Below are 24,590 nucleotides of genomic sequence, written 5' to 3'. Positions count from 1 at the left end.
CTCTTGGGGTGGCTAGGGTCTCTGCCTTTGGTTCGGGTCGTGGTCCCAGGGTCTTGGGATCGAGCCCCGCATGAGGCTTTCTGCTCAGTGGGGAGTCTACTTCCCTTTCTCTCTCTCTGCCTGCCTCTCTGCCTACTTGTGATCTCTGTCTGTCAAATAAATAAATAAATAAAATCTTTGAAAAAAAAAAAGAATGCATGACAGAACTCATTCTAGTTTAGGTCTTATTCCAACACTCAAGTATAAATCTCAGAGTCGAAGATAATTTCCCATTAGAATAGAGTAGCAGCAGATGTCCCCATTGGTTCTCTAGATTTGTTTGGGGAAGGACAAGGGGAACACAACAGGAATGTAGATTTCTTCTTTTGCTGCTGGGAGCTAATATTTATTATCAATTTTGCAAACCTGTGATTGTGAAGTCCCTTATTATGCATTGACTTACATGGGACATCAACCCAAGTGTAAGGTATTTCCAAGAACACAATATTTTTCCATGTATACCCCGCAAGACAATGGATTGATGAAGTGTAGTTATTTGAGGAACCCAGGAACAACTGCCTCAAATAAATAAAAGACACTTTGGTGTGTGAGAGACACTTACATACATGAAGAGCCAATTGATCCCTTCCAGGAGTCAAAAAACAATCTTTTATAAGTGCTTTAGACAGTGCCCAGTATGTATTTGGTGGTAATAAATCATGTATTCCAAGTGACTCTTAATTTTTCTTTTACAAATAAATGCATTTTTTCCCATTTGCACTCTGTTTGTGAGTCCCAAAGTAGGTGGTTATGCTTTGCTTTCTTATTTGAGTGTTCACAGAACACACACATACACAAACACAAACCACAGATTGCAGGTGGATGGGCTTTGAAAAACCCATTATTATTCAAACTAAAAGATAGGGTAACCCAGAATGTTTCTTTCAGGAAGCTTGGAATTTCCACAAGAGTTTCAAGCCATATTGAGAAGCATAAATATAGTAGAGTTGTTGAGTTGATGGTAATAAGGACGACTTTAACCTCAAAGCAAAGATCCACCACAAAGAAGGATTTTATCACCTTTTTTTTGTTGTTGTTCTGCTTCTGTTCCCGGTACTACCAGCCCTCATCATTCTGTGCTACCCTGGCCCACACCCTCTATTTGTGACCTGATTGCTATCACTGGAGTGAATTAATATGCATGGCAAGCTCAACCAGGACAAATTTTTATGAAGCCTTGTTTAAATCATCCCTGCCATTTCTTCATATTGCAGCAGTTTTCTTAAAATTCTCTGCTGTGAGTCCTCTGAGTTAAATATATTCCATAGTGTGAGACACACTCCCAAACATTCACTGATCTGGAAGATATTTCTATTATTGCCACATGGATTTTACAGTTAGAATATTTGTAAACAGTGCTGTGTAAACACAAATTATACTGAATTGCCTTGAAAAGAAGATATATCAAACTATTATTCATTCCCATGGACAAGTAAAATCTAGAACCGCTTCGACCGATTGTGGCTGTAGTTACTTCTGTAGCTTATGAGGAAGCCAAATACAGAAGTTTTTATATACATATATATGTCTCATGTTCCCTTCTCATCAGCTGGTGATACAAATTAGTTTACAATTTTTTAATTATCAAAACGCGACGATCTCATCCTCACTTGACCTCATTGGGAGGAGATGCCGGTCTTTCTCCTGGGAAAATCCATCCCAAGGGGCTTCAGGCCATTTGCACCGGTCACCAGCCAACTGGGGCCTGTTGGGAGACAGGGGGACCCCTTAGAGTGGCCTACTTTGCCACCAGAGGCTATATTGAGCCAAGCATCAATGTGGTGTCACTGTGGAAATCGGGACAACCTGGGTTTGTGGTTATCGTGAATATGGAAACTGTCTCCTTAAGACAGAATCTTAACCTGACTGCCCTAGTTTTATAAAAGACACATGGGTTAAACTCCTCCCCAGGTCAAACTCTCCAAGGAAATTACCACCATCAATATTAAATAAGAGACTAAATAAGCCAGCAATGGGTATCTCTGGTTAGCTTTCAAAATAAGCCAACTCTAAAAACTCTTCTTTCTGCTGTAGCTGATAGGCTATTAGGAACTGGGGGGAAAAAAAAATCTCAAACACTAAGTAGTTCACTGTCTCTGGTTTGAATTATGTCCACTTTCCTGGATCCCTGCATAAGTGAATGGAATCGAATTGATGCAGTCGGCGGGGGACAAGAACCAGTCATTTTGTGGGGAAGCAGAATCACAGAAGCAACCCGAAGAGTGGATATGACGGTACCGGGACTTAAATATCTATTCCCATATTTAGAAGAAAAGGATCCTGGGCACGGGTCCAAAAACTTAGTGCTGTTTTTCTTTCTTTGAATATGCTCTAAGGGGGTGGGTGCCTTTCAGACAAATGGGCTGAAGCGATTGCTGCTCTCATTTATGTACTTAACAATTTATTCCCATTGATTTGACTTATTTTGAAGAAACTTTATATTTCTTTACATACTACTGGTCTGCTGCTTTATCAACTTGTGTCTTACAAAAATGAATAAAATCCTAAGCTTACTGGTTCTGGATATAGAATTTGATGACTAGGAGAAGCCAAAATGAAGATTACAGTATTGGAAAAATGCTCCCAGACAAGGTGAGGAAATGTACATTTTATATATAAATTACAATATGACAGCAGTTTAATAATGGTTCCATCTTTCCTCTCACATCCGGTACTTTCCACAAGTCTGCTTGTAAAATACATTCCTGTTAGAAAGTTTATAGGCTCATTATTGACTTTTAATCTTAGCTACCTAGTCCAACTTTATAGGAAAACTCTATCACATTAAATATGTTGTTTTGTGGGTATCTTCTGTTGCCTGAATAATGAGAAACTATTTCAAAAATTTTGTTTTTCATATTTTTGCTTACTGCCACCAGTGGAGCTCAGAGATTTGCTTCTCTTATCTACCTAGAGATTAATGAAACCAGTTGAGATCTACCTGTGATATTAAGATTTAAAGATACTATACAGGCCAACAGGTTAAACTATAGAAGGGATAAGAAAATTCTTATGCAAAATTCTAAGTTGAAATGGGTTTGCCTAAATTGCATAAAAAATACAGGATTGTGCTGTGAAAAAATGAGGACATCCCATCCAGTTGGGAAGAACAGGCAACTATTACTGAAAAAGTAGAGCTCAACCACAACTCTGAAGGAAAGGTAAAATGTTAATCAGCAGAAGAGTGGAGGTCAATGACCAAAGGCACAGATTTGGTAATGTAGGGGTATGATTGGGGGGAAATCCATAGACTGGATTAGCTGAATCAAGGGAAGCAATGAAACACGAGACTGTAAAATAATGAGGGGGCATTTTATGGAGGGTTTTGAGTGTCAGGTTGAGGCATTTGAATGCTGTTTGGTAAGAATGGGGAACAATTGACTTTTTTTTTTTCGTAGCACTTTGGGAAAGTTAGTGTTGTAGTAGTTTATTTGATGGATTGGAACAAGGAAACAGACAGATGGGGGACTTTTGAGGTAATTAAGGTGTTTGGTAGATAAAGAAATAATGTGGTCTTAAGGGACATGGTAAGTGTTTGATATGGAGAGTGAGAGAATGAGTGAAAGGTAACCGTAAGGTCTAGACCTGCATTATCCAATGTGGTAGCCACAGTCACATGTGGTTATTAATCAGCTGAACTGTGGCTAGTCTAAACTGAGATGCAGTGTAAGTATAAAATATACTCTGGATTTCTAATAATTTTTCATCAAAGAATGTAACTATCTCATTGATTTAATATTGATTACATGTTGAAATGCTGATATTTTGTATATTTTAGTGTAAATACAATATTTAAAAATTAACATGTTTAAAACTTTTAATGTAGCTACTAGAACATGTAAAATTACATACGCAGCTCACATTGTATTTCTTTTTTTTATTCTCTCTTTTTAAATTAACATATAGTGTATTATTTGTTTCAGGGGTCATATTATATTTCTACTGGGTAGTGCTTGTTTAGGTTCTAGAGAAGTAGGAAAATGGTGGACCATTAATAGACACTGAGAGAAGAGGAGCAAGAGCTAGTTGAGAAACTCCTATGGTCTGACTCGAGAGATTTCAACAGGAGGGATGGTGTATGATAGTTCTTAGGAAAATATTTTTCAGAGTCAGGCAGACACAAAGCCAAGTCCTATTTCAACTAGTTACAGCTGCAAAGCTTTGAGGAAGTTCCTCTCCAAGCTTCCATCAATTTTGGTTTTCTTTATTTTTTCTTAAAGATTTATTTATTTATTCTAGAGAGTGAGAGAGAAAGTGAACACGAGTCAGGAGAGAGGCAGAGGGGAAAAAAGGTTAAGGTGTCTCCCCGTTGAGCGTGTTGCCCATGGGGCTCAATCTCTTAATCTTGAGATCATGTCCTGAACATAAACCAAGAGCTGGACACTTAACTATCTGAGCCACCCAGGCCCCCCTTAACTTTGGTTTTCTTATATCTAGAATAGGAGAAATGATTTCACATAACTCTGAGGTTTATTACACGAATCATGTGAATTAGTGCATATCCAGACTTAATGTCTGTGCCCAAGAAATTTTAGCTATGTAAAATGCAAGACAAAATTGCCAATTCATTAACACAATTAAGTAAATCTGTTACTAATTCAGAGATAATAAGACATCTTTGGTTTTCCAGTTATCCTGGGTTTCCCACTTCTTCCAGAATGGTTTAGTATAAAATGGTTCCAAATGAATAATTCTGATGCTTCTAATGAGAGTTCTCAAAGCATGAGGTATTTCTTCTCCATGAATGATGCTTTGTTTTACACCAGTGTGCATATATTAATTATCTGTGGGGGAAAGGGGTGTTCAAATAAGAACTCTTCAAATAAGAGCAGGCCTTCTAGCCTTCCAAAGACATGCTGAGGAAATCTGAGAAATGTACATATCCACACCACAAAGGAATTGAGAGTAACCAATGCTAGGGAACTAGAAGTAAAGTATGGCTGCAGTACTCCCCCTGTGTCTTTCATAGGCCATGTTCCCATGAGCAAAGTGACATCCACAACCACACAGCTACAACAACAGGCTCTCCAAGCACAAAGCCTCCTCCCAACGAGGATTTCAATCGGAGATGGAATCTGACTCAGTACCTGTAGCCAGAAGCCTGAATAAGGGACCTTCCCCAAGCTTGGCAGTGTTTTCAAACACACTCAAGACCCAGATGGCTACTGGTCTGATTCACAGGAATTTTCTATGATCACCAATAATATGTCCAATTTTTAATTCTCACTTTGATAGTTCAGCTTGAGAGGAAATAAACACAGCTAGGCAAGTTGGCAGTGAGATCTTCAAAGCCATGTATTTAAAAGTACATTATTGACAGGTTATAGTTAGATAACTAGTAGGAGTTACTAGAAGGAGAACATTTTCTACAGCCTTGAGAATCAGGATTTGTGGCATGTCGTAGCCAGATAGAATGCTGGAGGCCATCTTGCTTGGGTTGCTCATTTTATAGAGAGAACAGAACCCAAGAAGTTAAATGATACAGTATTGAAATGATACAGTATTGAAATGGGATTTGAAGCCAGAAATTGCAACTCCTTACCAGATCTGAATATTTTTCAAAATTATAGTCCTCTATTTTGCTGTTAACACTATCATTAATGAATGCTAAAGAATTTAAGGATTAAGCTTCAATACTGTTTATTTTGTAACCATGATGCTCTTTGCTGTCATCAATGATTTTTGTCTTTCTCCTTCTCTATACTGTGAAGTACCCAAGAGAAAGACCGTCTTTTGTTTTTTTCTTCATCAAATATGCATCTGTCTGTGAAATTTCCTTTGCAGAGCACTTTGCTGACACTCAGTTAGGTCTACACTTAACCATGAGCATGATAGGGAAAGCAGGTCCTTGGAACAAAACACTAAACTTGCAATTAAAGGGAATGAATATCGCAAATGAAAAACTAACATGCAAGTGAAAATACCAAGTAGAAGATCCACTCAACAAACGTGGAAACTAAAATGGAACACAATGACAATGCATACTCTGCCAAAGAAGGGGCTTTCAGAGCAAGATAAACAGATCCAATCCCTAATCTCTGTGGGCACCCCCTGGAGAACAGCTGGTGTCAGTGTGGTCAGAGCAAATCTTCAAGAAGGAAAATGGGAGATGTATTATGCCACGAACAAATGAGTAAAGGAGGTGAGAGCATTATATGCTAACTTTTGAGTGTGTCGCAAAAAAATCATGTTGATAGGAGTATTAAGACTGTGCTTTTATCTAGGGCTAGGAAAAACTTCCAAGAGAAGTGTTTTAGGTTCAATCCATTAAACTAGAAGTAGCAAAATGATGGATTGCTCAATCTTAAATTAAAAGTCAGTTGTAAGTCGCGGACCTGGCACGCTTCCTGGCCCGCGCTCGAGTCCTGGCCTCTCATCTTACTCTCCGAACAGCATGAGCTTCACCACCCACTCCACCTTCTCTTCCAACTATCAGTCCCTGGGCTCCATGCAGTCGCCCAGCCACCGGGTCTGGCCTGTCAGCAGCGCGACCAGCGTCTATGCAGGCGCCAGAGGCTCAGGCTCCCGGATCTCCGTATCCCGCTCCACCAGCTTCCGGGGGTCCAGGGGCCTGGCCACGGGGTTGGCTGCCGGGATGGCCAGGGGTCTGGCCGGCATAGGGGGCATGCAGGGCGAGAAGGAGACCATGCAAGACCTGAATGACAGCCTGGCCTCCTACCTGGAGAGCGTGAGGAGGCTGGAGGCAGATAATCAGAGACTGGAGGTGAGAATCCGGGAACCTGGAGAAGAAGGGACCCCAGGTCAGAGACTGGGGGCATTACTTCAAGACCATCGAGGAGCTGAGGTCTCAGATTTTTGCAAGTTCTGTGGACAATGCCCGCATCGTTCTGCAGATTGACAATGCCCGTCTTGCTGCTGATGACTTCAGACTCAAGTATGAGACGGAACTGGCCATGCGCCAGTCCGTGGAGAGTGACATCCACGGGCTCCGCAAGGTCATCGATGACACCAATGTCACTAGGCTGCAGCTGGAGACAGAGATTGAGGCTCTCAAGGAGGAGTTGCTCTTTATGAAGAAGAACCATGAGGAGGAAGTAAAGGGTCTACAGAACCAAATTGCCAACTCCGGGTTGACCGTGGAGTTGGATGCCCCCAAGTCTCAGGACCTCAGCAAGATCATGGCAGACATCCGGGCCCAGTATGATGAGCTGGCTCGGAAGAACCGAGAGGAGCTGGACAAATACTGGTCCCAGCAGATTGAGGAAAGCACCACAGTGATCACCACACAGACCTCAGAGATAGGAGAGGCTGAGATGACCCTCACGGAGCTGAGACGTACCGCCCAGTCCTTGGAGATCAACCTGGATTCGATGAGAAACCTGAAGGCCAGCTTAGAGAACAGCCTCAGGGAGGTCGAAACCCGCTACGCCATGCAGATGGAGCAGCTCAACGGGGTCCTGCTGCACCTGGAGTCTGAACTGTCCCAGACCCGGGCAGAGGGGCAGCGCCAGGCCCAGGAGTAGGAAGCCCTGTTGAATGTCAAGGTCAAGCTGGAGGCTGAGATCGCCACCTACCGTCGTCTGCTGGAAGATGGAGAGGACTTCAATCTCAGTGACGCCCTGGACAGCAGCAGCTCCATGCAGACCATCCAGAAAACCACTACCTGCAGGATTGTGGACGGCAAGGTCGTGTCTGAGACCAATGATACCAAAGTTCTGAGGCGTTGAGGGAGCAGAAGCAGGGTACACTTTGGGGAGCAGGAGGCCAATAAAAAGTTCCAAGGTAAAAAAAAAAAAAAGTCAGTTGTAAATAAATATACAGTTTGGGGTTCTGAATTTCAAACCCAGGACTCAGTTCACTGACCTTACAATTAGACTCTGATATTGTACACTTGACTTTTAAGGCTAGTGTTTAGCACATTAAATAAAAGCAATATATAGGTAAAGGATTATTTTCCCTCACATGACAGAAACCCAACTAGTTTAGGCAACAGGGAAAAAGCCTCAGCCAGGTCTAATTCAGCATATTTAGAGGGACACAGTTGGATTTAGAGAGCTCCTCTTCCTTCATCACTGATTCTGGCAACAGAGGAGTACTGTTTCTACTTGTGCTTTTTGAGAAAGTTTGCTTTGAAAGTCAATGTTGGACAATTCCTTCATTGTTCTTGGCTCTATCTATCTTTTATTTCTGAAGCACTAGATGCCTCAGCTTCAGTGTTTGGAGCAAGAATTTCTGAAAATAAAAAAATACATCTGGTAATATTTCAGAAATATGCTATTATACTAATTTTTAACAGACTTGGGTTTCTGCTGATTTGCAAGCCCAAATGAAACAGAAATGTTTTGCTAGCAGCGATTCATATTATTCATAGAGTAATTTCAGTAACTTCAACATACATTCATAGTATTTATGTGTATTTGAAATACCAAATGCTGGCTCTGTTGGTGGAGCAAGTGACTCTTGATTTTGAGGTTATGAGTTTGAATCTCTGCACGATGGGTGTAGAGATTGGGTAAAAAATAAAATCTTTAAAAGTATTTTTTTTTAATGGGGTTCCTGTGTGACACAGTCAGTTGCATGTCTGACTCTCAATTCAGGCTCAGAGCATGATCTCCATGTTGTAAGACTGAACCCCATATGGGGCTCTGTACTCAGTGTGGAATCTGCTTAAGATTCTCACTGCCTCTCCCTCTGCCTTTCCCCCCTGCACATGTGTGTCCTCTTCCCCCGTCTCTCTCTGAAATAAATAAATAAATCTTTTAAAAACTTTTAATATAAAAATAAAATATCAAATCTCTCTTCATCCTAGTTGAGGTTGAAATTACCTATATTTTTCTTTGGGACATATCAAGTAACTGTCAACTTCAAGAGTTTTTCGATAATAGTAATCTCAAAAATTACTTGACAGATTTATACAAGCCTATCTAAATGATAAAACTGAATTTTGAGGAAACATGGTAGGGTAGTAGCTGCTGGGTTGAAATGTATATGTCAAGAATTCCTTGACTTAGTCCCTACCTTCCTCTACAATGCCCACTCTAAAGGCCCAGTTACTCCCCATCTCCCTACAATGTCCCTCTTCTCTACACACACCCCACCTCACCACTACACACGCAAAGACCAAGAACTGAAAATACCCTTAGAAGTAAGCTGAGGCATATCTGTTTCCAGCTTCTGGGAAATTTTTCTATTATGTAAGACAAATGGAGCTGAAGCGACCGTTGACATCTATTTTGCTATCTGGAACTTAACCAAGCCTATCATCATCCCTGTATCACTGTCTGCCTTTCTGGTGGAGAGGGGCAGAATGAGAGAGAGAGAGAGAATTTCAAGCAGACTCCATGCTGAGGGTGAAGCACAATGCAGGGCTCAATCCCATGACCCTGAGATCATGACCTGAGCCGAAACCAAGTGTCAGATGCTTAACTGACTGAGATAATAAAGATATTTCTATTCTTTCTAATTGTGGTCCTTATACTTCTGAATATGTTGCAGGTATGTCCACCTGCCTCATTAGTACTTGTTTTTACACATTAATTGAATGCTAAGACTTCCAGAAAACAACAGGGAAGAGATGAGCATTTGGGTATAGGGAGGCAACAGAATTCTGCTTTGTATTACTGGAGATATAGTCCCAATATATAAAAAGATTTTAAAGGGGGAGAGCAAAAATAAGAATGACCCTAATACCCCGATGGCTCACAATATCAAAGAATCAAGTAGCATTAATAGAAAGTGATTAATGCTTTCACTGAAATCGTGAAAGGCATAATAGAAGAATATCTCCAAGCCCTGGAAATTGAGTTAAATGCATATAATGATATGCCTTCCAATTGTAATAAACTGTACTAAAGCTAAATCACAATCCCAATGTATTGGCAAACACTGGGTCTAGATGTATCTTTCTTCATTTCATGAGGAGTAAATTGAAAAACAAGAACAGACCTCAATGACAGCTGGAGTGTTGCTCAATATGCAAAACTATTTCAGAATAAAAGTAGTGTTATGTGACTATTATAACTCAGAGGAATAGAAATATCTTTAAATGATTAACCCTTGAGTTAGGAAAAAGGTTAGAAAAAAGTAGTATCTACAATAACATATATAAAGATGTGGCATCTGGGGTGCCTGAGTGGCTCAGTCAGTTAAGCATCTGACACTTGGTTTCGGCTCAGGTCATGATCTCAGGGTCATGGGATTGAGCCCTGCATTGTGCTTCACCCTCAGCATGGAGTCTGCTTGAAATTCTCTCTCTCTCATTCTGCCCCTCTCCACCAGCAGCTGTCTCTCTCTTCCACTCTTTCAACCAAATAAATACATCTGTTAAAAAAAAAAGGCGTGGCATCTATAAAATAGGCACAGAAAGATATAGAAAGAGAACAAGTTATAAAGAGAAGGTATCAGATGAACTTACAAGTCAACAGCGGTGAAGATGAAACTGGATTTAAGGAGAAAAGATCACACAACAATGGAAAATTCAGAGAAGATTAAAATCAATATTGGAAAAAGCAGAATGTTGATACAAAATCAATCATGGGAATAGGAATAACTTTAAAATCAAAGAATGTTAAATACTGTGAAAAAGACTCTTTATAAAGGACATACAATAAAGAGAAAGATTTTAAGTTGTAGGTATTTAACAGTTGAAACAGAAGTGATACTAAAAGATGTCACTGAAAAAAATACTCCCCAGCATACAGATTAAAAGGGCTCATTATGTTTGAAGAAAAGTTGACAAAATTCCAAATCATGGAAATATGTCTCACTATAAAGATGAATAAAAATATCATAAGCATTTGGACATGAAATCTAAAGACAAAGGACTACAAGTCAGCAAAGTATAATGCTAGAAGATAGTAAAGCAATGTATAGGAGTATCTAGAAAAGAACTCCGTAAGTCAAGAATTTTAAATGTGGGTTAGGTAGATGGTAAGAGAGAGGTATAAACATTTTCCACGGTATGTAAAGTCTTAGAAAATGTCACCCTACTAAATTTTGTATCAGTTAGTGACCGATGCCTTTTAAATCACCCTAAAATTTGGTGCCTTAAAGACTCAAACATTTATTATTGCTTATAAGTTTATAGTTCAGCTGGGTAGTTCTATAGAGCAGGGCTTCTCTGTGTGTGTTTTGGTTAGCCTTCTAATGCATCTGCAGTCAGCTAATGAGTTGGCAGAGGGTTAGGATAGCCTCACACACAGGTGGTAATGGTTGTCTGAGGGAGCCATGCACGTTTTGTCATTTGGCAGGCTACTCCCGGCTTACTCAAGTGGTCGTTTCAGAGCTCCAAGAGTCAAGCACACAAGACTTTCTGAGTCTCACCAGTGAGAAACGGTGTGTTTCATATACATCGGGTCTAGTGTGGTCCAGACAAGTCCTCAGCCACAGGTGAGGCGTGGCTCAGTACGCACATAGCTCCCAGTAGTTTTGACTAGATCACCACAGAGAATGATAATGACAGGCTGGTAATTGAAGAAAACTTTGAAGTCAGTGGGGTACCAACCTATATTTTGCATGCTTCAGTTGGTCTTGATGTGGAATGGGCAACATGGACATGATTGAGACCCAGATAATCCAGCACAGCAGACAGCAGTATGTTTACCATGAAGAGGGTGACAGGGGACCAACAGAATGAATATCTGTCAGTGTACTCCGTTATAGTCAATCATTTATGATATAATTGCCCAGGAGTTGTGATGGTAGCATACATGGCCAGATGGAAGGTGGTATGGGCTTGGAATTCTGTCAGTCCAATATTCAGGGCATTATCGAAATTTGAGGAATTAAGTGAAAGAATACAAAATCTTGCTAATTAGTCTGGGCCTGATAAGAAAGGAGAGTGAGCTAGGATTGAAAGTACTACTTCTGTATTTGGAAAACACAAACCAAGGGTAGTGAGACTGAGGAAAAAGTCAAATAAGGCAAGGAAAGAAGCAAAGTGAAACAGTAGGTACAGCTTCACAAAAAGTAAGATGAGACTTGGCAGGTCACGGAGTAAAGGTGTTTACTCAGCACACAGGTCTGAAAGGTAAGAAAAGAGAAGCTGATAAGGAAGATGTGGTCCATATACACTATGGAGTATTATGCCTCCATCAGAAAGGATGAATACCCAACTTTTGTAGCAATATGGACGGGACTGGAAGAGATTATGCTGAGTGAAATAAGTCAAGCAGAGAGAGTCAATTATCATATGGTTTCACTTATTTGTGGAGCATAACAAATAGCATGGAAGAAAAGGGGTGTTAGAGAGGAGTAGGGAATTTGGGTAAATTGGAAGGGGAGGTGAACCATGAGAGACTATGGACTCTGAAAAACAATCTGAGGGGTTTGAAGTGGCGGGGGGGTGGGAGGTTGGGGTACCAGGTGGTGGGTATTATAGAGGGCACGGCTTGCATGGAGCACTGGGTGTGGTGAAAAAATAATGAATACTGTTTTTCTGAAAATAAATAAATTGAAAAAAAAAAAGAAAAGAGAAGCTGAGTTTTCGAAAATTCATTGAGGAAGAAAGGAGGGGGAATCTATCTGTCCAACTCTCTCCCATTCCCTGTTTCCCACTAGCTAAGTTTCACCCATGTTTCTGGGATTCATCCTGCTGTAGGTACTCAGGAAGCTTAGATGCCATTCCTACTGCATGTCATTTCATCGGAGTCCAGAAATAGATCACATGAAGTGAATAAGCTTTAAGAAGGCAAACAGCACCTTTAGAATAAAGAAAACAAAGTCTGAGGAGTCTGAGGTGTGCTCACAAGGTTTTCATCCATTCTTCTGGTTAGGAACAGTGTCATGCGGACTCTCAGTATTGAGGTTTCAATTAATCTCATAGATAACCTTCTGGTCAACCACAGCAGCATGATTAGAGAGCTCGAGGGTGGTGATAATGACGGATAGGCCTTGATTACATCTATGGTAGCCTCAAGGACTAAGAAATAGAAAATTCCTGCTTTGACTTCATCATTGTCAATACCATTATTAGACCTAGATCTATCGCTTCTATTGGAAAACCAATAAGCTGTGTAGACTTGTACCTAGTTAGAGAGCTTTTGAATTCACCCAAGAATAGTATCGATGGTAGGGCGCCTGGGTGGCTCAGTCGGTTAAATGTCTGCTTTTGGCTCAGGTCATGATCTCAGGGTTCTGGGATCCAATCCTGTGTCAGGCTCCTTGCTCAGTGGGGAGTCTTTGTCTCCCACTGCCCCTTCCCTTGTTCATGCTTTCTCTTAATCTCTCAAATAAATGAATAAAATCTAGAAAAAAAATCAATTATTAAATCACCAGTAGTGTAGTGTTCACAGGACCAGTTTCTGCCCCATCTTCCTTGTCAGTGGGAAAATGTTACAGATGGAAGGGCTGCTAGGTCTACTGTTTTCACCAATAACCATGAGGTTTTTGAGTTGCAATCTTGCAGTGGCAGGAAGTATTTTCCTGATGGGACCACCCTTTCCTGTTTCTTAACATAAAGCAGATACAAATATTAGAATATAAATTCCTGAATACGTATCAAATCCAATTATTTCTCTGCGTCATACAGCTTCAACTCCAACTCAATAAAGTTCTTTATTTCTGGCTCTGGAAGATAGTCTTTTTCTGCTTTTGAGTTGAGCTATGCAGAATAAACTACAAAAAATCTGGGTATTCTAATTGTTGGGAGTAAGGTGTGTAGTGGTGGTGAGTTTCCCTTCCTTCGATTAGTCTGCATTTTCACTAGAAGCTGCTGAAGGCACTCTAATTCTATTGTTTGAAATATAACATTTACCGAATTACCATATATACAGAGTATGTTCCTGAAATCTCTTCTGTCTCAATGATGATCTTCCCTATGCTGTGCCATTGCTCCACCATTTTATCAGAGCTTTAAAGGAAATTTAGGTATTCTGCAGGGTAATTCACCACTTGTTCTTTTTCACATTTTAAAAAACATTCTATATGTTTCTGCTCATATACTTGGGAATCAACTGTTAAGCTCAGTGATAAGTGTTGACTAACTGCGGAGAAGTTACCATGTTACAATAGTGAATCTTTCCATACAGGGACACTGTTGGAGGAGGTTTTCAGGAGGATGTGACCACCAGCTGACCCTCAAGCTGGACGTCAGCAAGTAGACTTCTTATTTCCATCCCTCTTTGGAATGTGTGTTCCACCCACCATTCCAAAACTAGGAGTTGTTTCAAGGACATAGCTTTGAGAGAGTGAGGTGTTGTTGAGACCATCTGGACTGACTGATGGTTGAACCCAGTTAAGTAAGATCTCTGAGGATTCTGGCGGGTGGGTGTGGAGATTTACTGGTCTATGGCTGCCTAAGACAAGCCTCATACGTAAGTATCCTAACTTTTGAAATCTGCCACCTACTAACATGGAGTGGTCTGCTTCTTTGTTTAGTTTCTCCTTGTCCTCCATGCACAGGGGACCATTTGCAAATCAAGAAACACATCATGTCTTTCTGTTTATTCAAGTTTTCTTTTATATTCTCTAGTGAGGTTTTACAGCTTATTTCTCTAAGGTTTTGCACATTTGTGTTGACATTATTCCTAATTAGTTCATGGGCTCTGTTGCTATAGTGAATTGAATCTATTTTAAAAAACTAAATTTGCTAATCCATCATGGCTGGGTTATGGGAAATCTGTTCATTTTGTTGTTGCTGAGCTTACCTGGCTATTTCACTGACTCTAAAAGTTTTAGATTTGATTTACCTGGCTTACCTAGGCATAAGATTATCTTCAGAGATGGCAGTTTCATTGTTTTTGTTCTGATCATTTTAACACTTATTTATTGATTTTCCCTTGGACCTGCGTTGTCATGCTGACTGATAACAGCACTAATGGGCATCCTTATCTTTTTCCTGACTTAGTGGAGATAACTTTCATATTCCACAACTAAATATAAGGTTTATGTAAGTTTCTTGTTAATGGCCTTTATTAAATTCAATTTTATTCCACTGTTAGCTTATTGAAGGTTTTCATGGGAAATGTGTGGAATTTTATTTATTTTTTTGGCATCTGTTGTCAAGATGCTTTGATTGTTTATAACCTTTTATTTAATAGATTTCTTAATGATAAACAATAACATTCCTAAGATAGACGCTATTTGGTGATAATATACTATTCTTTTAATTTTCTTGTGAATTTGATTTGTTGAAGACTTCTTTAAAAATTTTGTTTCTCTAGTAAAGCTTGAAATCAGGTAACGTGATGCCCCCAGTTTTATTTTTGTTTTTCAACATTTTCTTAGCGATTCGGGGTCTCTTCTGGTTCCATACAAATTTCTGGATTATTTTCTCCAGCTCTTTGAAAAATACCGGTGGAATTTTGATCAGAATGGCATTGAAGGTATAGATTGCTCTAGGCAGTATAGACATTTTAACAATGTTTATTCTTCCAATCCAAGAGCATGGAATGGTCTTCCATCTTTTTGTGTCTTCTTCAATTTCTTTCATGAATGTTCTGTAGTTCCTCGAGTACAGATCCTTTACCTCTTTGGTTAGGTTTATTCCCAGGTATCTTATGGTTCTTGGTGCTATAGTAAATGGAATAGATTCTCTAATTCCCCTTTCTGTATTTTCATTGTTAGTATATAAGAAAGCCACTGATTTCTGTACATTGACTTTGTATCCTGCCACGTTACTGAATTGCTGTATGAGCTCTAGTAGTTTGGGGGTGGAGTCTTTTGGGTTTTCCATATAAAGAATCATGTCATCTGTGAAGAGAGAGAGTTTGACTTCTTCATTGCCAGTTTGGATACCTTTTATTTCTCTTTGTTGTCTGATTGCTGTTGCTAGGACTTCTAATACTATGTCTCTATTTATAATGAGATCTTTTTCTTCCATGTTGATATCAAGGTTATGGTGGCATGGAATCTTACACTGAAAGAGATAAAAGCAAAGGAAATACACTCCATTTAGCCAACACACATTTATAAAATAAGTAAGAAAACAGAATCTGAAAGCATAACATGTTATGGCTGAAATAACCAATATGAACTTGACATAATAAGCAGATGATTTTATTATAGGGAAAAGATAAAGATTATTTGAAAATAACACACACTATATGTATGTGTATATATTTATTTTTATATTTATATATTTATGTACACACATATTTATTAATATAAAATATACATTATATATTTAATAAATATATATAGTATATGTTATATATTTCATTATATACATAAAGTTATGTATTATGATGGGGTATACATTCAGAGAAAAATACATAGTCATATTTGTTCTTTTTATAACAAAACAAACACACAAAAAAGAACAGTAATAAATACGAATTCAGAAGTTAATGAATTATAAAACAGAAACATCTGCAGCATTGTTAAGTAAATTCAAGAATTAGCTCTCAGAAAAACAAAATCATAAAATAGAAACATCATTGCCAAGTTGAATCCAGAAAAGTAGACAAAAAGAATTAAAAAGAGTGCTATGACACCATAAATCAATGATTTTTAAAATTAGAGAAAAGAGCTATGGATGGCCATGAATTTGAAAATCTAATTAAAGTAGATACTTTTCTGAGAAACTGTAAATAACCAAAATCAAGGTTAAGTTGATAAGCTGAAGAAATAAATATTTAAAAAAACCTTTGGACAGTACAAATAATTGACAAGAACCAAAAAGCTGTGGGTCTAGATGTTCTTCCCAACTTGAATTATTTCAAGCTTTGAAAACATTATATCAGCTGTCATAAAACATAGAAAGAAATGAAAAACTCTCCAGTTCACTTTTGAATCTAGGAAACCCTGATAACAAATCCAGTCAAATGTAACAGAAAGGAAAAAGAGAACAACTTATACATGTAGGTGCCAAAATACCAAATTCAGAAGTAAACTAAGAGAATACTGTGCAAGAACAACTCATTTTTATTTTGGGGATATAAGGATGATTGATTCAGTTATATTACATTAATATATTAAAGGAAGAAAATGGAATATTTTAGGTTACTGATAGAAGTTTTTAGAAGATGACAATGAATATTAGTCTATCAAAAGTCTACATATGTACTTAATGAAATATCAGAAGCATTTTCACTATAATCGGGAGTGAGCTAAGAATGTCTATTATTAATTACTTTTACTTGATGTTGCCCTAGATTTTCTAGGTATAGGTACAGGAAAAAATAGACATTATTATTTTTAGATGGTGTTTTTTTCTTAGACATAATACAAACAGTTGGTAGTAGTAAAAAAAGTAATTAAGTACCTGTTAAAAAATAAAGAGAAGAAAATAGCTCTCATATTAATTATTAACTACCTACTAGCAAAAATCCAACAACAATGGAATAAAGATATAGTTCAGAATAACACTAAAGCACAAATATCTAAGATAGTTTAAGTTATTGAGTGTATCTTATGTAATGGAGTTATCATAATACAAATAAGAGATGCAAGAGAGCTAAGCCACATTTTTGAATGAAGGTTCATGAATACCATAAACATCAGTTTTTCCAAAATTAATTTATATGTTTAATATAATTTTATTTTTATGTATTTTTAAATATAATTTTAGTAAAAACCTACCTTTTAATTTTTTTAAATTCAGATTATTTATTTTTTATTTACTTTTATTCAGATTCATAGGGAAAATGATTTTATTCATGTTTGTAGGATTATTGGAGACTGTAAGTACATTGCACTTAATAACAATCACTAACATGTATTCTACAAGCTCCATACCTGCTATGACATAGCACCATGCCTTCCTTTTGCTGTTTATTTCCACAGAGAAGATTGTCTTATACACTTAAGAGCAGAGCATCTTGAGCACGAATAGAGATAAAATATTCCCCATATCCAATTAGCAGCCTGAACTTCAGAAAAAAGTTTTCAGAAAAACTTCAGATTTAATTCTAGTCAATTCTTCTTTCTTTTAAATTAAGGCATAAGTGACATATAGCATTATACTTTTTAGGTGTACAACATAATGATTGGATATTTGCATTATGCAGATTATGCACACATGTTGCAAAACCATCATCACAATAACATCTGATCATCATACATAGTTACAAAATGTTTTTCTTATGTTGAGAATTTTTGAGGTCTACTGTCCTAGCAACCTTCAAATATACAATGCAGGGTTATTAACTATAATAACCATGCTGTATATTACATCCTCATGATTTATTTATTTTGTCACTGGAATTCTGTATGTTTTGACCTTATTCTTCCATTCCTCCCATCTCTAGAAACTACCAGTCTGTTCCCTGGTATCTATGTGTTCAGTTTTTTCTTTCTTAGATTCTACATGTAAGTGAGATCATATGGTATCTTTCTTTCTCTGTCCACTTACTTTACTTTAGCATAATACCCTCAAGGTCCGACGTGGCAAGTGACAAAATTTCATTCTTTTCATGGCTGAATAATAAACTATTATGTATATATACCACATTTTCTTTAAACATCCATCCATCAATAGATAGGCTTCTTTCATTTCTTGCCTGTTGTAAATAATACCACAACGATCATGGGGGTGCGTACATCTTTTCAAACTAGTGTTTTCATTGTCATGACCGTATTTATGACCACTACTTTGAATTCTTTATCAGGTAAATTACTTACCTCTGTCTCATTAACATTTTTCTCTAAGGTTTTATCTTATTATTTCATTTAGAACATATTCCTCTATTTCTGCACTTTGCTTGATTCTTTGTGTTGGTTTCTCTGCATTAAATAAAACAGCCACCTCTCTCAGTCCTGAAAGAATGACCTTGCGTGAAAAATGAAACCTATTATTCAACCCTGCCCTGGCTCTTGGTTGCTCTCAAACCTTTGTGATTGTCCAAGTGGCCTATTTTATTTTATTTTTTAAATTTTAAAAAATTAATTTGACAGAGAGCGCATGAGAGAGAGCACAAACAAGAGGCGCTATAGGCAGAGGGAAAGGGGAAAGCAGGCTCTCCAACGAGCAAGAAGCCCAGTGTGGGACTCGATCCCAGGACCCTGGGATCATGACCTGAGCTGAAGGCAAGATGCTTAACTCACTAAGCCACCCACCTGTTTTATTTTTAATAGCTTCCAGTATGTGCCGAGACCTGTCACCATCCCAAAGAGGAGAATCTCAGCACCTAGATTCAGGCTGATTAGAATCTAGACTCTTGGGCAGCAGCTTTTAAAATATGCAAATATATACAGTGAAATACACGTGGTCCTGTGGGATGGCAAGTGTAAACCCCTCTGGCCCCCAGGGGCAGGTGATCTAGAAGTGTTCCCTGGGTGGCTGTCGAGAAACCAGGGCTCCAGATGACTGTATAGGCTTCCTCTGAGAGATACTGTCACAGTGGAGTGAGGTAGAGGGAGCGCGTGAAGATAGCACCGACCTGCTGCGGTTCTGGAAAGGATGACAGTCAGCCTAGAAGTGAGTATCATTAAAAGGCTGCCCCTCTGGCTGCAGGTGTGATGATAAGAAAATACGCTTCTTCTGCAGAATGAGCTCCTGGGTCTGCTGCCTCTTGCTGTGCTCTGTCTGTGGTCGCCGTTTAAGGACTCTTTCTCCATCCGTTATAGCCCTATGGGACGCACGAGTGTAAGCCCCACAGGCCTCCACAGCCAGGTGATGTAGAGGTGTCTTCTGGGGAAGCCACAAAAACTGGGCACCAGACATGAGACTAGAGCATCACACATGCGCAAAAGCTCCGCTCCAGGTGGCTGGTCCTGCGTGGCTGGGGAGGGGCGGCGCAAAGATGGCGTCCGCTCTCAGGGAGGCAGAGGGTGGGTGTGGAGATGGTGCTTGCCCGGAGATGGGGGAGAAAGCCTAGAGTTAAACGGAGGAAGAAAAAAAAGAAAGATAGTGCCCACCAGCCTAAGAAAGGGAGGGAGCGAACGATGGTGCCTGCCAGTCTCTGTACTTCTCTTTTTTCTTTTTTTTTTTTAAATTTATTTATTGTGTGTGGGGGGGGCATCGGTAGAGAAGGAATCCCAGCAGGCTGCGTGCTGAACTTGGAACCCATCACAGGGCACAATCTCAGGACCCTAAGGTCATGACCTGAGCGGAAACCAGGAACTGATGGCTTAAGCGACTGAGCCACCCATGCGCCCCTGGTGTCCGTTCCCGTGGAGTGCCACAGAGGCCCCCAAATGTGCATGAGACTTGAGGTCTGCCTCTCAGGCTGAGGTTCCAAGATGAACAAACGAGCCTGTCCCACAGAAAGTCAGGCTTCCAAGGACTGCTGCCTTTACCCTGGTTCCTGGGACAGGTGCGTCCCAGCCTGAGTCCTGTAAGAGCTCTTTCTCAGAGGCTTGGATCATGTGGGTCTCAGGGCTGGAGCCCCTTGATTTTCAAAGCGAGATGTTTCTGGGGCTCATCTCTCAGGTACAGGTCTTAATAGTTGGGGTTCAAACTAGAAGTTCCTCAGGGAGAAGCCCTGGGTTTTGAGTTTCTTTTTGACGGTGAGGTTGCTGCACTGGGCCTGAGATTTATGGCGAGATTGTGTCCTGGCTGTTCCTACCCATTTCTATGTGGATTGTCTAATCTTCATCTTGTGTGATGCCTGGGAGCCACTTAGCCAGTTTCTAGGATTTTTTGTTTTGTTTTGTTTTTTGTTTTTTCCCCAGGGGAAGCTATTCCACATATAACTGTTGATATCATGTGCTCATGGGAGGAGGTGAATTTAAGATCCTCTTTTTTTTTTTAAATTTAAATTTAATTAGCCAACATATTATACATCATTAGTTTTTGAAACAATGTTCAATGATTCTTAGTTGTGCATAACATGCAGTGCTTATCACATCCTGTGCCCTCCTTAATGCCTATCACCCATTTACCCCATCCCCCCAAGCTCCTCCCTATCCACAAATTTTAGGATCCTCTTAAGTTGCCACTTTGAACCAGAGCCCAAAACGTACTTTTAAAAAAATGAACATATAATGTATTATTTGTTTCAGGGGTACAGGTCTGTGAATCATCAGGCTTACACAATTCACAGCACTCCCCATAGCACACACCCTCCCCAGTGTCCATCCCTCAGCCACTCCATCCCTTCCACCCCCCTCCCCTCCAGCAACCCTCAGTTTGTTTCCTGAGATTAAGAGTCTCTTATGGCCAAAATGTACTTTTAAAAGTCTTTTAGCAATATAAATATATTCCTTAGAAAATGCCTGGGAAATAGTGAGTTCTATATATAAATATTAGTTAATAATGTGCATTAGTATTATATATTTCATATAATATTATATATTATTATTAACATTACTATTATTATTATTACTATTATTAAGCACCTCCTATGGGGTAGATATGGGAACTAAAGAGATGCAGTCCTTCCGAATTCAGTTGGGAAGATGGGTATGTTCATTTCTTTGTAAAGAATATTATAATGTTGGCACTTTGTGGAAGTTCAACGACTACCTGATTTGGAGGTGACTTTTGACTTGGATCTTGTGATATGAGGGGAAAAAGTGCTGGGAGATGGGGGAGGGGGTGGTTTCAACAAGAGGGAGAATTGTGTGTACACACGGGTTGTCAAAGAGCAGAGTGAGTTCAAGAGCAGTGAAAAGTTCATTGTTGCAAGGAGCCAAAGGAAATAAACTTGGACAGATTTTTTTTTTTTGAGGTTCTTAAAAGCAACGGAGAGGAGTTTATGCTTTGCTGTGGCAGATGGCAGAAAGTCACTGTAGCTTCTTGAGGCGAACAGAATAAAAATGATTTTTTAAGGGTGCTTAGTCTGACAATAATCTGCAATATGTATGGGGATGAAGAAAAACATTGGTGAGGGAAACAAAAGGCACTCTTAACAATCCCAGAGTTGGGTGCTAAGGGGAAGGGAGGGAAAGGCACAAGGCCAGGAGGGGTGCTTTGCAGAGGAAGCAACCACTGGGTAAGTAATTGGTTGGGTTTCAAGAAACAATGAGAATCTAGAATGGCTCCAAAATTGCTGCAAGACCAGAACAAGGGTAGATTTGGAGAACCAATAAAGAAGAGGGTTTTCCAGATCCTACAGATTGAAAGTGGAGAAGATGCAGCTTTTCAAAATGAAGAGAAGCTTCCATTACCCAGAAGAGGGGAAGCTGGGGAGGCCAAAGTAATAGGCAGAGTTCTGGAGAAGAGCTCTTACTGTGGTTGGATCATATATAGGAATTTTACTGAAAGAAAAATTCCCTCAAAATATAAAATCAGTTGTAAATAAAAAAGAAAATTCATTATGTATATTAGATGATGACCAATTGGGTCTGTGTGCTCAGCTGTCCTGCTTAGCAGTTCACATGTCCCAGGTAAGACCCGGTGGGTGGATTTATGAGGGATCTTGACTTTTGAGGAAGCCAAGTGCCCCTGAGGTATCACCACTCCTACATTTGTAAGTATCACTGCCTTACCACCTTTTCTCTCCCCATCCTCCACCTTGTGAATGGGATGGAATGCTCTCAGGATTTCTTCCCATCCTAGGATATCTTGAGTCTGTGAGTTTGACACTAAAGGAGAGATATTGAAATAGAAACATCTTATAGATTAGTGGAAAGATTCTAAATGTCCCCAAAGGTGTGGTATTTTGTGGCATAAAATGCCAGATCTGAGATGTTGTGACTCTCCATACTACTGACCCCCACACAGCGATGGGGCTGCTGTTCAGGCTGGCTGGGACCAGCTTAATGACCAGACTCTCTGCCCTCTGGATTTTGTGGTAACTAGCTTTGTCTGGTGTTTGAGAAACATGAGGAACAACAGCCAAGGGCAGGATATGTGTGCCTTTGTGATTGCTCCTGACCTCCTTGTGACCTCCATGAGGTCACACCACCAGTGTGACCTCATGTGTCTTTATTTTTTTTTTTTTTTTGACAGGAAGTTGGATTTATTGGTGGGCATGAATATGACGGGAAGGGGTAGTGCTAAGGTTCTCATGAGTGCAGAGCCCTCCATTTGTCCAAGGGACCACGGTTAGGGATGTATTTGACCCCACAGCCATCTGGGATAAGCCGCTTTTCAGCCACCATGTCTTCAAATTCATCCGCATTGAACTTAGTAAAGCCCCACTTCTTGGAGATGTGGATCTTCTGGCGGCCAGGGAACTTGAACTTAGCCCTGTGTAGGGCCTCAATCACATGCTCCTTGTTCTGCAGCTTGGTACGGATGGACATGATGACTTGGCCAATGTGGACCCTGGCTACTGTGCCCTGGGGCTTTCCAAAGGCACCCCGCATTCCTGTCTGCAGCCTAAATTGGAGATAGCCATGAGGTCAGACCCCAGCATCCACCAAAAGGGCTGTCTCCAAGGTCCCTTAGGGCAACCCATACAATCAACAGGCTGCATACACTACCGAGGAGGCTACAGTTTGCAGCCATGGCACACTGGGCCCCCATAGACAAAGAGCACAGTCGGCTTAATTGGCTGCAGAGCCTCATGTGTCTTTAGATTTAGGCTTTTGGTGATTGTACTCAGGCATTTATGAGAGATTTAACAGTTTTCTTCTTTTTCTTTTTTAAAGAATATTTAATTCGTTAGAGAGAGAGCAAGCAGGGTAAGGAGCAGAGGGAAAGGGACAAGCAGACTCAATACTTAGCATGAATCCTGATGTGGGCCTTGATCTCACAACCCTGAGATCATGACCTGAGCCAAAATCAAGAATCAGACACTTAACTAACTGAACTACCCAGATACCCCTATGAGAGATCTTTAAGCTTTTAAGGCATTTCCCTATTGTTGTTGTTGTTATTACTGTTTTTCTACTAGGTATAATAGAGGCCTACACTATGTTTCCCTCCTTCAGATGAAAATTTATCTTTGTGGAATGTTCTCTTAACTTGATTATTCCCTCCCCATTTTCCAGCAGGTAACAGAACACCACCCTCTGAAGTGATATCCTGGAATAAATCTTTCACTAATGACTTCTTACACACCAGGGAGCTGAATTGATCACCTGTTTGTTTGTTTTCTTCCAAATTCTGGAATGGTTTTCTTCTCTTAACAGTAAATGGTCTTGTGGTTCTTTGTTTGTTTGTTTTGTTTTGTTTTGTTTTGCATAGACCAGATATCTGGGCAAAATGCCAAGTGAATTATATTTTTTACGTCCTGGGAGAAAGAAAATGTATTTTTAAGTAGGATTATTGTAACTTTTGCTTGAATATATAAGTAATGGAGATTCTTGCCAACACATATCTACAATGCAGTTAGAAAGGTAGACATGAAAGTGTGAGCTATGAACTACAAGCAATAAGCAGTGCATGTGACCATATTGTTAACAGAAATTGTATCGATTATCAACAACTGCTCAGCTCACAGTGGGCAGCCCAGCTCAGATCTAGGAGACCTGTCTGGTTAGCTGATCAGTTTTAAGCTATCAGGGCTTCTGACATGAACAAAATCACCCAGGGCAGCTGACCACATTGAGCATCCAGAACACTGAGGAGAAAATTGAGCTGACTGCTTTGATCATACTGGAAAGCTAAGATTAGTCTCACTGGGAAATACATTTAATCAATTTCTCATTTATTCCTACAAATTAAGAGGTGAACAACAAAGAAATTGAAATGAACATAGTTTGTTTTCCAGGGTTGAGATTATGGTATACATGCAAATTTGTTTCCTGCTCTTTTCGCTTATCCTTATACCAAAATGTGTTCTTCTGTGATTACTGATTTTTGATAAGCATGCTTTGAT

The 24,590-nt window shown here is 39.6% G+C and overlaps 1 protein-coding gene, 1 non-coding gene and 1 pseudogene across 2 annotated transcripts; 1 reads left to right on the top strand and 2 right to left on the bottom strand.

Annotated features, from left to right (window-relative positions):
* The first annotated feature begins 6,406 nt into the window (after positions 1-6,406).
* LOC122893070 lies at positions 6,407-7,784 on the top strand (annotated as a pseudogene).
* Positions 7,785-22,753: 14,969 nt separating this feature from the next.
* Positions 22,754-23,181, bottom strand: LOC122893300 (60S ribosomal protein L10-like). The gene has a single exon (XM_044230221.1). It carries the CDS (start codon positions 23,131-23,133, stop codon positions 22,831-22,833), a length of 303 nt encoding a protein of 100 aa, XP_044086156.1. The 5' UTR covers positions 23,134-23,181; the 3' UTR covers positions 22,754-22,830.
* Positions 23,182-23,193: 12 nt separating this feature from the next.
* Positions 23,194-23,327, bottom strand: LOC122895174. The gene has a single exon (XR_006382152.1). It is a non-coding gene; the product is annotated as a small nucleolar RNA SNORA70 (small nucleolar RNA).
* Positions 23,328-24,590: the final 1,263 nt, after the last annotated feature.

Source organism: Neovison vison, chromosome 13, assembly GCF_020171115.1.
Source record: "Neovison vison isolate M4711 chromosome 13, ASM_NN_V1, whole genome shotgun sequence".
In the NCBI taxonomy this organism is placed as follows: domain Eukaryota; kingdom Metazoa; phylum Chordata; class Mammalia; order Carnivora; family Mustelidae; genus Neogale; species Neogale vison.
The sequence above is the reverse complement of the archived record's forward strand: the minus strand, read 5'-3'. Positions and strand labels throughout refer to the sequence as shown.